Genomic DNA, 14,624 nt, shown 5'->3' with positions numbered 1-14,624 from the left:
CAATAATCAAAGCTCTCTGGGCGGTTTTCAACAATAATTTAACTGTACATACATCTGTGTTGGAGGAAAAATTCTTTTGTTCATGACGAGGGGAAGGGCAAATAAGCTACAAATATATAGCTGCCTTTTTTTCCTCTAGAGGCTGTAACACATCTGGTTTGGACAGCAAATTGAAAAAATAAATTATGCAGAAAGAAATTCCTACAATGAGTTCATTAGGCCACGTACATATTTTCCATGATTTCAGTGAAATAGCACAGAGCACAGTACACAGCAAATGCTTATTTTAAAACATTAAAAACAAAGCTACGTTGATTGAATTAGGGAACGTTTTGACAGAAAAACATCTGTTACAGCTGTCACCCATTTTGTCGTACCCGAGGTTCACTGATGCCGGATGCAATTCTAAAGCAAGAGCAGGATTCCAGACCAAAAACATCATCAGCAATTTGCTGTGTGAGGCACAACAAAAAACAAGGTACACTGAATGTCCAACACAAAATGGATCCACCATATATCATATAGATGTCTTCTAGGAAGTGTGCAGTGGGACGTAGGGTAAAATCCTATGCACATTTAGATATTAAAATACACATGTACATGCACAGTACATGCACAGTATTACACCTTTACTCTCAAGTATGTCTGCAAAACAATGACTCCTGGTCCTGTTGCATTCATAGGTCTGAAATCTGTAAACTCTGCAGAGTACTGTGCAGTTGATGTTGGAAGGTATTTAGAATTAATTAACTCACTGGAGTGTTTTTTGTCAAAACTACTCCAAACAACAATCCATTTGCATCTAATCCACTTTAAGTGGATTCAGTATCTTGCCTTGTAATGTACTTTTTTTTTGTAAATATTGGTCGGAGTTTTAAATCTTTTTCTGTTGCATTCTTAATACTAATAGCTGGTCTTTCCAGCCTAAATAAACGTGAGGCAAGGCTATAAAAAATGTAAAATTACCATGGCTGTGCAAAACAGTGTCTCATTTCTACAGCCAAAAGTTTCTACGGAAAGCTAAAAGTAAAAAGAGGCAATTCCCTGGAAAATGGTCTGTGTGGGTGTGCCAAGTTACAGCAGAGAGGAACTTACCATATTTCTGCAATGAACTCTTCTAAAAGGAGGGCACGTTCAGGCACAGAAAGACAACATTTTAGCTGAGCTGTGTCCTACATTAACTGCATGCAGGCAGTTTCTGGTCCCATTACTGCCAAAATCCGTTAAAGTATGTAGCAATCGCTTTCCTCTCTGGAGCACTAAACATTACTTGCTAAATATAAGCCACAAAAACAGCATGTCTGGATAAAGCATAACTTAGCTAGTGGAAGAAAATGGAAGGCAGGGCGCTAAATTTCACTGTCTGGTTCAGCAGCTGAGAAATACAACGTTAACAGACCTTGGAAATATATTTCCCCCAGTAGGAGATAATTGCTTAGTTTTCATTACGGTGCTAAGTCTGTGTCTGGGACTTGGACACCTCGGATTGCAGGTTGGGGTTCACATGACAGAAGCTCTCTCCATACAATCAATCATCTTTTTCTCGCCACATGGGAAAAGTGTATGTTAGGAAAAGGGGCTCCAGCCCAGTTTCTCACTATCATACTAGTGTTCTACACGCGATTATCATCATCACTGCTGTAAAAAGAAACCTCCAACCATGGGAACCCCCACCTGCGACCTGATAGGGTACTTAACCCAAACAGAGGCTTCCTGTTTGCGAGTGCGCTAGATTTTCTCCCAGGAGGTAGCTAAAGCAGTTTCTCCCAGGTGAAAGGAACGGCTTGCTTTTGCTCGCTCGCTCGCTCGCTCGCTCGCTCTTTGGGGGAGTATGTGGGAAAAGAAATCCCAGACACGAGGGGAGGAGGGGATGTCTGCCTATGTAGTATATAACTGCTTCGCTGCCAAAGTTCCCAGAAAGCAAATCGAGAAGGAGCAAAGCGAGCGCGGAGCAAGCCCACATCTGGCCGAGCCCGGGCCAAAGGGAAGACAAAGGAAGCCGTTCTGCAAATCGCGCACTTCCCAGGGACGCTCTTCCCGCTGCCCCAGGGAGCTGCTGGCCGTTGTTTTCCCGCCTGCGAACACGGTCCCCCGCCAGCCCCGCGCCTCGCCTGTCGGTCGCTACTCACGCCAAGCAGACACACTTTCAGCTCTCGTATCGCCATCATCTGCTTGGGGCGTCGCGGCTTGGCATCCTCTGGGGCAGCTGATCCTCCGGACTCCCGCGGCGCCCAACTCCGCCGAACGGGGAAAGCGGCCGCGCTATTTCTGGGCAGCCCCAGCCCTCGGCCGCCGCCGGTCACATGAGCACAACCCCGGCGGCTCCAGCTCCTCCTCGCGTCTTTTTTGGTGCGTTCCTCACCCAAACCCCACACGTACGAAAGAGCTGTGCTTCAGCATATTTCGGCAGGCGCGGTTTCCATTCTTGGGTCTGTGCGCCGGCGGTGCCGCTACTGTTGCGCGAGCATTTCTAGGCAGCGAAGACACAGACCCGGCCGCGTTCAATAGCAGCGCAGAGTCCCGCCTAGTTTTCTCCTCTGGGCGATTGTTTAATATTCCAGTGTGGAACACGAAAGGCAACGTGCCAAACGAGTGGAGGGAATAGGAACATGGTGGGTAACTTTCTAACTTTAAAACACTTTGAAAGTGTGAATTCCCCCCACCCCCCATCAGTGAATGACAGGATGCCACTCAGCCGTTTTTGAAGCAGATTTTATATTTTAAAAACATTTTCAAAAATAGGAAATTGTTCTTAAACATATTATTCCCTAATGTAGGGCTAGAAATGCCATTGATACATAATTCCGGATGTAATGGGATTTACACACAATAGCACCTAGCTAGATCACTCTGAGCAAAGCCTTTCCAATTCTCCTAATTAATGCATCATTGAAGCTGTAGCCTGGAATACAGTATGTACTAGTCGCTCCGGGTAAAAGCAGCTTCAAATTCTACAGAAGCTGGAAAGGAACTAGAAAGGAAGTCTGGGTTCTGTAACCTGTAGAAATCCTGCGTACAGATTTACTTATTTTGTTTGATATATTCTACTACTCCAAGGGATGAGTTTTACAATCTTACCTAAACTCATCAGTGGGATATGGATAGGTGTGGGAGACAGTTCTGTATAGATAACATATTACCAGAATCAGAGACACAAATTCAGAATGTTTCTTACATTAAGTACTCAAATACCAATGAATATCGTGTACATAACACATAGCATCTTTGTATCCTCTGAAAGTATCAATAATGCACCTGATTTGAAAATATAGTGCTTCAGTTTTCCTCTTAAAGTTGGAACCTTCTATACTTGCTGATGATGATATGCAGCAGAAGTGGTCAGATGAATTCAAATATACAAGCAAACAATGGGGTTGAGGAGGTTGCCCCCATCACAAGATTTTGAAGAGGACTTGAATTACTGTCTGAAATAATTTTTAGTGTAGAATGCAGTACTAAATGGTGCAGCATAATAATAAGTTAATATCAGAGTAGCAATAACTTTTTGATATTTAATTCAACTGAAAACGTTGGTAAAATTTCCAAGCCTAAAGACAGAAAAGACTGGGCATGCTGGGAGTTGTAGGCAGTTTTCTGTCTAAACTTTAGACTCTATACTTTCATAGGATCCTATTCTTGAATTCCGAGTGAGTGACTAGTATTGCTTTTGATAGCAGCTGCTCAACTCTGACTTAAAACCCAGCAAATAACTAACACATTGTGAAGTTATTAAAAACTGGTCCAATACTTTTTATGAGTTATATAGAATCAATATATGCCCTCCCACCCCCTGAGATCGGCGGCAGAGGCCCTTCTCCGGGAGCCCTCTGTGAAAGATATTAGGAGGGTGAGCACCCAGAGGAGGGCCCTCTCTGCGGTGGCACCCCACCTATGGAATATGCTCCCCAGAGAGGTCCGCCTGGCACAGTCATTATTTGTTTTTCAGCGCCTGGCCAAGACCTTTTTATTTAAACAATATTTTAACTGTTAATTGTTGTTTTTATTTATTTATTTATTTATTATACACCTGCCGAGATGTATCCGGATTTTTAAACTTTATTCAATATTTGTTTGTTTTGTAAGCCGCCCCGAGGCTTGTTGCAAAGGGGGCAGCATAAAAATTCTTTAAATAAATCAATCAATAAATATACATTACAATCGATCAAGTCAAGAAAACTAACAGTGCAAACTTATACCCAATTTCTTGAGAGTAATTTCCATTGCACTCAATACTACTTCTGAGTGGATATATCTATATCTATGTTTCCAACATGTACCCTATATCAGTGGTAAGCAATATAGTGTTCATGGTCACCAATGTCACCATTATCATCTTGTGTAGAGCCTGCCAAATGGTGCCCTGCTGCCTTCACTTAAAAAAAATGCTTAACTGCACCTGGAATTGCTGTGAAGTAGTTTTCTGTTGGTGCTGAAAACTGGATTCAAAGGAGCTGTTAATGTTGGAGCTCAGGCCCCACATCTGCCACATACTCAAGTCTTTGGTGTAGGTTACTGTGCTTTGCCTCGTCTCCCATGGCAACCACTTTGTGATGGTGCCCAGGACATTTTACATATTGACAAGTGTGCCGTGGCTCAAAAAACCTGCCAACCTGTTATGGAAACCAGTCTGTCAATGTTTGGAATTTGCTTTATTCTTCTTAGTGGAACAAAATCCAAGAAATGAGTCTTGTGGTGATCCCTAATTTAAAAAGAAATATGGCCATTCTCAGCTTGTATTTCATGCATGTATTATATAGCTAAAATAATGCAAATTTGAATAGCTACTCTAAAATTGTCACACTGTTCAGAACATCAGATCATTCTTGTTGTCATGACACTTTTAATTTAGTTTTATCCTTCATTTTAGAATGCAACATAATAGGCCTAGAACAAATGGTTGTCATGATCCAGACCTGAAGAGAAACTGAACAGCTATTATCTTATCCCAAGGGGTCTAAGAAAAATCAGCAAAACTCATCTCAAGAAAAAAATGGTAACTGTCATAGCAATGCCTGTAGTCACAAATACTATCCAATATATTACAAAAGAAGACAACAGGAAGGAATCTACCATCTTTAAATATATATAAATAGAGATAATATTCTAATACAATATATATAATGTAATGTGTATTATTTGTATATAAACACACATATAAAAGCATACATGAGTATTACTTTATCTTCTCATAGTTCTAATAGTGACATATACAGTGCCCTGTAGAAGTATTCATACATACTTCTTGCTAATTTTTTTGTGACACAAAGTTAAGGAAACAAAAACAAATTGGTACTTGCTGGTTACATATGAATTCACCACTTCTGTTATTTATTTATTATTTAATTATTTAGGAGACTTCTATGCTGCCCCATTCGCCGAAGCCTCGGGGCAGTTCACATCCATAAATAAAGTTCCTTAAAATAATATAAATTAACAGTATAAATTAAGTCGGGCCTGCCTAAATAAGCTCTGGTGCTAGTCATTGCCTCTAGAAATACATACTGTCTGTAAATAGTTCAGTGGTGTCCTCTGTGTGGAGGTTCAGCACCACATGATCTCAGAGTAAAGGCGCCTGATTCTGGAAGGATCCAGTTCGTTGGAGAGCCGCAAACGGCATCATGAAGACCAAGGAGCTGTCAAATCCATTATTACTAAATAAAAAGAATATGGCTCAACCTTGATTCTGCCTAGAGAAAGATGTCCACCAAAACTCAGTGGTTGGGCAAGGCAGGCATTAGCCAGAGAAGCAACCAAGAGGCTCGTGGTAACTGTGAAGGAGCTGAAGTGAGCTGCAGCTGAGGTGGGAGCAACTTGAAATCCATAGCAAGCTTTTTTGGACTTTGCAAAAAGGCACATAGGAAACACAGCAATTATTGAAAAAGGTTCTCAGTGCAGTGCACTATTTAACGTGTGCCCATCTTTATCCACATAAATCACATGTAATTTCCTTTTTTATAAAGTGGGATTTGAACTGGATTATATGTTTGATTATGCATGGGCAGATGACTATATAGCAGGACAGATGCTTTGAAAAACTCTTTAATATTTATAGAAACACATTAATCACACTGCCCTCACATACACAATAGTATAATTGTGTGTTGTGGGGTATGACATGGCTAATGTACACAAAGACCTTAGACAAGCATACAAACCTTGAGGGGTGGTCCACAATCACTATAGTCAGAAACTTTCAAAACAACCACCAATTCTTCCTGTTTCAAGGGAAAACTATCTTGGTGGGTTGGTTCTTGTGAAAATTATGAATGGGCCTGTATTATTAGCTCTCCAGTCTTGTATCACTAACAATGGAAAGCCTCTCCCAGCTTTCCTGGTCCAGCAATATTTGAAGCCTGGTTTGTTCCAGACTAGGACTTCATGTAACATCTCCTACCTACAGTAGCATTGATTGATGACAGCTATTGCTGAGTCAGGAAAGTCAGAAAAGTTAAACTACAAGTAAGGAAGAATACCTCAAACGAGCAACTGTCTGTCTTTCCCTCTCCAGCTTGTAACTTTCGGACATAGATGTGGATTGGCTTCAAGTAAACCAAAAGGACTAAAGTCCCCTTGCTTTCTTCCATAAAGATGAATAGAATCCATTGAGTTTTGTGGGAAAACTGGTCTACAATCAGAACTAAAAGATCAAATAAGCACCACACACTATTGTGGCAGTGGCCAAAATAAATTACCAGGAAGGCATAAATTATCCAGTACTGTGTTTTCTCCTCCTACCAAGGTAAAGCTAGTAAATAAATAAATAAATAAATAAATAAATGTTGCATTACACTTCTTTTAAAAGGTCTCCATCATTAGCGCAAACTAAAAGTTTGCCCAGAAATACAGCAGTGGCAAAATAAGGTATGTAAGCAGTGAATACTGATCTCTTGCTAGACTAGAAACAGAAGATAGCTAATTTTTTATTTTCAGTATGCACTTTCTCCTTTTTCTTTTTTCCTCTGGGCTAATCTACAAACAGTGTCAATCAGAAATGAAGGCTGAAGACACAGAAGGGGAAGGAGACAAGACACAAGTAATGGTTTGAACTAAGGACTACATTTATTTAATTCAGGTTCTGCAGGGAGGGAGGGAAGGGTGAGGTACACTAACCAGCTTGCTACAAGCCTTTATACTGGTGTAAATTTGGGTGAATTATACAACACCCAGAGAGAAGATGGGTATAACTAGCTCATCCCCTGCTCATAGGCCATAGCCATCCTTCCTGATCTCTCTCACCTGGGAATCCCCAAATGGCGGTGGATACAAACAAAGGCCATTTGTACCCCAATACATGGGTCCTACAGTGCTGAAAGGCAGGTGTCAGGCATTGTCCATCACCCGAAATGATACTTAGGCAACTCACCTACCAGCATTCCATTCTAAACCAATCCACACAATCCCTTTGGCGTGTGACTAAATCAACTTACTTAGGTAGTACACTAAATTCCAAGGTTGGAATATCCAGCAAAGTACATAAAAACAGATCAGCTGCATCAATCTGTTGATGATCAAAAACTCCTATATACTATAAACTGTTCTGAAAGCTCGTCTAATCAAACAGTATAGAAATGGCTTAAATAAATGAAACAAATAAATACATGCCTCCCCACAAAGCAGCCACCTCCTGAATATGCAGGATGTGTGGGAAGTGTGGTCCTCTTTGTGAAACAGCCAAGATAGGGGGTGCATTTGTGTTATATGGTGAAACTCCATCCCAGGTGATAAGTCAATGCAGCACATGTCATGCCATGGGACACATCTTCTCCTCTCCCTGACTGTGAAGTTCATTCCTAGAATGAACCTTTCAGGCCAGGGCATGGAGCAAAATCTAAGGAAAATAGAACCAGACTAAAGAAGAGCACTGCCATAAGATGCAACTTTGATGGAAGCAAAATGCCCATTTTATGGCAACCATAAGTTCGTGCCCAATTAAGCTGCACATCAGATTCTCACACCTGAAGCCCAACATGGCAAGGTAAGATACCTGAGTCATTTGCTGTGAAAAAAAGCAAATTCCGTGTTAAGACATACTTAAGCAACAAATCAAAATAAACTGGCAATATCATGCAAATATATAGTGTGGCAAGACTTGTAGCACTGCAATCAGTTTTGGTCACTGCACCTAAGGACAAACAGGAAAACTGCAGAAAAGGGCAACTAGCATAATTAAGGGCCTGTCCCCTATGAAGCGGGGTTTCAGCATCCAGGAATGTTTTGCTTATATAAAAGGTGAGTGAGGAGGAACATGAAAGAAGTGTACACAATGGTGCATAGTGTAGAGAAAGTTGATAGACATTTTTCTTCCTCACTATAAATATTAGGACCTCGAGTTATTCCATGAAGCTGATTGGTCAGAGACTCGGAACAAACAAGAGAGTACTTCACACAGCACATAGTTACGAGTAAACTATGGAATTAAGTACCACAAGTTGTAGTGACAGCCAACAATTTGGGTGGCTTTAGAAGGGGATTAGAGAAATAAATGGAAGGTAAGACTATCAATGGTTGCTTGTCTTGATGCCTCCTGTATCAGAAGCAGTATTCTGAGGAACATAGGTGGGGCGGTGCTGTTGCAGTACTTGTGGGTTTCCCACAGATAATTGGCCACTGTGCTAACAGAATGCTGGACTAGAAACATAGAAACAGAGTGAGTCAAAAGGGATCTCCTGGGCCATCTAGTCTGACCCCCGACTCCAGCTGGCTCCACTCAAGACATGCCTACCATGTGCATGTCCAGCCTATATTGACCTTTGATCTATTCCAGCATGGTTGATAAGTTCACAGTCTGCCAAAGGCAAAACTGTATGACAGTACCATATGCTCTCACACCATTTAAACTTCCACAAGCCTGAAACAGAATTCTGTGTATGCCCATTAAAGTTGCAGGGACAGCAAGTTTGTACTTGTTCTTGGTTAGTTCTTAAGTTGTTTTTAAAATTACCTTGGAACAGTTGATTTGTGCATTGCAGTCTTAGTCCTATAAAAGTAAGTTTACTGATGCCAGTTTTATACAGGCATGGAAGACAAAGACTTGGAAAATTTCCTGCAAATGTTTTTCTGAGTAAGAAGCAGAAAACAGTGAATATTAAGTCCAATCTCTTAAATGACAGTGTCACGAAAGTCTAGGGCAAACAAGGTAAAGAACAAACTTAACAACAATCTAGAAGCATGCACAAAGAAGAAAAAGTAGGCATGTACTTGAGTTATAAACAGTCTCTGACCACTTCTGTTCCAGGAATCACCATAATTGTTTGTCTGCATTCAAAGAGTTGTGGTCAGGGAAACATTTCTGAGGAATTTGTCATATTTCAGTGTGTTTTAAAAGTGAAGAAAAACAAGTTTTACCATGCTAACACCCTGCCCTCCCGCTCATGTTTTTTGGGTAGTAGCTTGACCAGCAACAAAATGTTTTAAAAGTTTCTTCTATGAACAATGTACTAAATATCAAGTCAAACAAATAACACATTCCAATAAAAACAATAAGGTATATTAGAAGATATGTCCTACATGCAGAAAGTCATTAGTTCAGTCCTTAATATTCAAAACCAAAAGGATTGCTGATAACATGGGTCTGAGACCTCTGCACAAAAGCCTTGATACTGCCAGGGGTTGGGTGTTTTTATACACAATCATCAACCTTCATTCACACATTTCTATGTAAATACCAGATTGGATGCTGGTTCACATGATGGTCAGCAACTTAAATAAGCTATACTGGGTTCTGGCATATGCCTGTGCCCAATATAAATATTCAGGATGCAGGGGATGCCCACTGCAGCTTATTTAATTCATTTATATATCACCCAATAGCCAAAGTTCTTAGTTAAAATTAAACAAAAGGTAAAAAGACACACACACACACACACACACACACACACACACACACCAATAAAATTAAAAGAACAAAGCCATAATTGCATTTGCTATTATCAGCACAGAAGCACAACAGTGGCACAGAAATAAAATGGGATCTATAAAAACAAAGTTAGATGGTTATTATGATAATGCAGCCCATTGTTTCCATGGGTCATGCTCATCCAGGACATATCTTCCAATGTTTCTCCTCTGCTTTGTCCTACTTTTTAAGCTACAAACATCTGTTAAGGAAGGAAAGAGCAAACTACCAGCATAAACTCACTCTGATTCTTCTCTCTTGTTTTTTGCTTTGTTTTACTACAGAAAATCTGTTAAGGAAGTAAACAGCAGAATGTCAGCACAACTTCTTTGTAGGTTGTGTATAGGAGAATGCACAATTAAGAAACAACATGTTGTTGTCCTTGGGAAAGATGGATAACATGTTGAGTAGGTTCCTTATTGATCTTGTTCTTGCTGTACATTGCTGGTCCCAGGGAGAACTAAGATAATCTAGCAAGCTGGTTTTCTAGCCGAGTTGTGAAAATGACAGATCAGTCTTTCAGATGAAATCAATGGGACTTACAATCAGTTTCATAACTATGCTTACCTTGGAAATATACTTCACTGCAATCTTTTTGCCCTTTTCTATAGGTGCTCTTTTTAAAAATAAATTCTTAGTCACAATTAAGCGATGAAATTGAAGGAGAAATAATGTTTGGGTTTCACTGAATTATCAAGCCAAATTCTAAGATAAACAATATCCCGTAACAGCTTTTGACACAGATGCTGCTACTTTCCATACAACATAACGGCAATGGACAGGTGTGGTAACCTTGCAGCTGAGGGCACTCTGGCTGACTCAGTGCAGCAGAGCCAACTGCCACCACCAGAGTAACTCGGTCCCTAAGCACTCTCAGTTCCTGCGTTACTACTGGCCAAGCATCTCACTGGGCTCCCTGGTGTTGAGCTTTTTTGCAGCTTTCTTGTGTTCTTAGGTTTTGCTTGGCATGATGTGTGTGACTCAGTTATTAAACTATGTTAGAGTTACAAATAATATGGTATGTGTCCTCTTCTGAGCATCTCCCGTCACCCGCAAAGCACTCAGTCTGAATTTGGTAAAAACAAGGCATAACATTTATTAGGATTCATGCAAAAAGTACAAAACAAATTTGGTTAGTTTCAGAACACAACGCAAAAAATGGTTTAAAGTGGCAATTCAGTGACATATGGCACACATAAAATAGGAAAACACTGTCTAGTTATTTGCCCTGCCCTACCTCATTATTTGAAAACCTGTGGTGTCTGGCCACAATTCCTCGGGTGCCTATGTCAGGCTTCTCTCTCTTTCTGGGAGACCGACAGTCTAGCACCTGTATGGATGATCTTGATCCATCTCCTCTCGTCCCTGTGTAAAGCTCTCCTACTTCTTGAAGGGTTGCTCTTAGCACTGGTACTGAGAGAAAAAGACCTCTAATTCCCTTTTGTACTGGCATACTTCTCCTTCGGTTCCACCCTATCAGGGTGGAGATTCCAGAAGTATTTTGTTTGAGTTGCTAACTGTCCAACAATTTCTAATTCCTGGCTCTGAGATGCTTTCTTTAAAATTCCTCATTGTTTGGGCAGCTCGCCAGTTTTACCAGTCACTGGGCTTGGGAGCTCTTTCTCTGGATATGAGAATTCTCTTTTTGTGTGTGCTAAGCAGAGCCTCTTGGCCTTCAGATGACCTAGGGCAGGGTTTACATCTCCATGCCAGTGTTCATGTGATGTGGCATTCAGCAGATACCTGTAGATGATTGTGAAATGGAGCTTTCGTCCTCTTAGACCTGTCTGAGCATGTCATAGGTACACTGGTCAGAGAGTCAGCACTGGCTGCAAGTATCAGAGTATAATGTGCTAAATGGCCCCCAGAGAATATAGTAGGATAGGTGTGATGGGATAAGCAGGTAGATCTAAGGGATATAGGATCCAGCAAGGGAAAATGAAACTAGACCATCTGTTTTTTGTAATTCCGTCTACATTTTCCTTGCTATCCAAGCAGCAGCTCATTGTCATGGTTGGATTGTGACATCTCTTTGCACAGAGACCAACCAGAGATAAACAGCAGCCAATCATTTAGCTTTGTCTTCCTGCTCCACTTCTTGCTCTTTTAACTGTAAAGGAAACAGAGCTATGCGAGGTAGGTTTGGCACTTACCATAGTCTTCTCAAATTACTTTAAAAGACATTTCCTCCTTACAGCCAAACATTTTCACTTCCATTCTCCTCTTCTCCACTTCAGATATATTGTAGCTTATTTGGCTTTCAAACATTCCTGAATTAGTATTTTAAAAGCAAGTGCTTCATCTGAATTTCAGTAATGCCTCCATGAGCTTATACATACTTGATTATTTTGCATTGTTCCAACAATTTTTCAAATGCATTCATACCATTTAGTTCATTTAAAAAAATATTTGGTACAAATGCAAACTGTAAATCCAATTATATAGAGGTTTAATTGAAAAATATAACACACCATTAATTTACTTTTCAATTATTCTAACTGAACAAATGAAGACTTTCCAAAATTCTTCCTATCCTATTAATGATGTTATAGATTATGAAAGGGAGTCCATCAATTTATCATTACTAATAATTGTGGAAAAGTTTACTAAACATTTTGGACAAATAAATTTCAATCCTAGAACTGTTTTATATCATAACTTCAATCAGTATTATAATGAAGAATATAACAAAACTCAAAATGGGGCACCTGAAAAAAATACAATGCCAGGAGTCAAATCTCAAAGCTTTTTGTGAAGTGCCATTAGCTTCTTCAGTTGTCTTCTACCCTTTTTCCTTATTGGAATTGTCTGTAATTGTCCCTTGAGAATTTCCCTTTTAAAAATTCCCACCTGTCTTGGATTCCTTTTCTGTTTAGAGTCACTTGCTTATCATTGCTCTGAGTTTATTAAAATTGGCTTTCCTAAAACCCAGAGTACATATTTGGCTACATTTAGCTTTTGCTTCCTTTCGAATGAAGAATTCAAGTATGGAATGGTCACTTTCCCTCAGGGTTCCCATAGCTGTCACTCTGTCTACTAGGTCTTCCCTGTTGGTTAGTATCAAGTCAAGGATAGCCATTCCTCTTGTTCCTTCCTCCACTTTTTGTTGGAGGAAGTATCAGCAACACATGTTAGGAATCTCTTGGAGGGGCCATGATTGTCAGAATTTGTTCCCAACAGATTCAGGGAAATTAAAGTACCCTATAATGATGACATCATGCCTCCTTGAAAGATTGGCAATTTGCTTTTCAAAACTTTCATCCTTGTCTTCTCCTTGACTGTGTAGTCAGTAACAGACTTCAACAACTGTGTTCCTTTTATTCCTTACTCCATTTATATTAAACTAGATGCTCTCGATGGGGCTACTAAGCACATCCTCCTTCATTTCTATGCAGAAATGCCTATCTTTAAAATATAGTTCACCTCCCTTTCTGTTCCATGCTTCTTGAACAGGTTGTATCCTTTGGTTGTTGAATTCCAGTCATGAGAGTAATTCCATCAAGATTTCGTTGTACAAATCAAGTTGTATTCATTCTCTTGTATTAAGAGGATGTTTGTATGTTTGTTCCCATACTCCAGGCATCAGTATGTAGACATTGAAGACTATGTGCTTTATATGCTAGCTTCCTTCCTACATTTTTTGGAAGACTATTATTGGGCACTATTAGAGCTGTTCTCAGTGTTCTGGTGCATAGCCTTTTTCTGTTGTTACGCCCAGCTGTGTTTCTCCTTCCCCTGGAGGATTCAGTTTAGAGAGCCCTCCTGATAAAGTTCTTCATGCTGTGGCCAAAGAACTTCTTTCCAGTCCTTGTAAGATGCAACTTATCCCTTGCCAGCATACCATCTTCTAGGAAGTGTCACCTGTAGTCCCAGACTCCAAATCTCTCATGTTGGCACTACTTTCATAGGCAGTCATTCACTTGGAACTGGAAGGAGTGAAAACTATCTGGATCCTAAAGTTCTTGACTTTCCTGCTTAAAGCTTCAAAGTCTGATGTGATTTCTTCAAAGCTTTGGTTGGTAGGGTCATTTGTCCCCATATGTATTAGAAGGAGGGGATATGTTTCAATGGACTTTATGAGTTTTAGCAATCTTTCAGTTTCAAGATAGATGTAATATAATCCCAAATATTGTGCATAAGTTAGTCTGGATTTTACACCAGTTGAAGCTTCTGGACATTTTTCAAAGGTATCCCTACATATAGCACATTGCAGTAGTCTAAACATGATGTAACCAAAGTATGAATAACTGTAGCCAAGTCAGACCAACTTAGGGACATGCCAACACAGTAATAGAAAAGTAAGTGTGAAATCAAACCTTCTGATTGGCCCCTTCACATCTCTACTGGAGCATTCTGAAATATGGTTATCAAGAAGCAAGCATATCTTTCCTATGTGCTATGAAACCATAAGGGCCTTTTTGATAGTATCTCCCAGGTTGTGGATCTCCCTCCTAAGACTAGCTTTATGCCCTATCTGTTGTCCTTCCATCAGCAAGGAGGCCTTTGGCTTGTAAATAGGTCTGTTAAGTTGGGTGCTTTTAAAATTATTATTCTGTAATTATGTTCTAATTTAATTTTAATGTAATAATTGATTGGATGTTGTCTGGCCAGCCACAGGAAAAGTTGAAATTCCTGCTGCGATTTCAGAAAAGCTAAGGACTATCTTGGGAAGGCCATCCCTCTGCAGCTGGTGTGCTTTTCCTGGCAACTCCAAAGATGAACCTTCAGA

At 40.1% G+C, this 14,624-nt stretch overlaps 1 protein-coding gene across 2 annotated transcripts in view; it reads right to left on the bottom strand.

Annotated features, from left to right (window-relative positions):
- The window catches only part of RAB31 (RAB31, member RAS oncogene family), a 33,493-nt gene extending 31,275 nt beyond the window's left edge, over positions 1 to 2,218 (bottom strand). For both annotated transcript variants that reach the window (XM_044426312.1, XM_044426313.1), the window contains exon 1: positions 2,130 to 2,218. In XM_044426312.1, coding sequence (XP_044282247.1) covers positions 2,130 to 2,168 — 39 coding nt within the window. In that variant the 5' untranslated portion in view covers positions 2,169 to 2,218. The remainder of the gene's footprint in view (positions 1 to 2,129) is intronic.
- Positions 2,219 to 14,624: the final 12,406 nt, after the last annotated feature.

Source organism: Varanus komodoensis, unplaced genomic scaffold (assembly GCF_004798865.1).
Source record: "Varanus komodoensis strain SLA01 unplaced genomic scaffold, ASM479886v1 scaffold17, whole genome shotgun sequence".
Classification (NCBI taxonomy): Eukaryota; Metazoa; Chordata; class Lepidosauria; order Squamata; family Varanidae; genus Varanus; species Varanus komodoensis.
The sequence above is the reverse complement of the archived record's forward strand: the minus strand, read 5'-3'. Positions and strand labels throughout refer to the sequence as shown.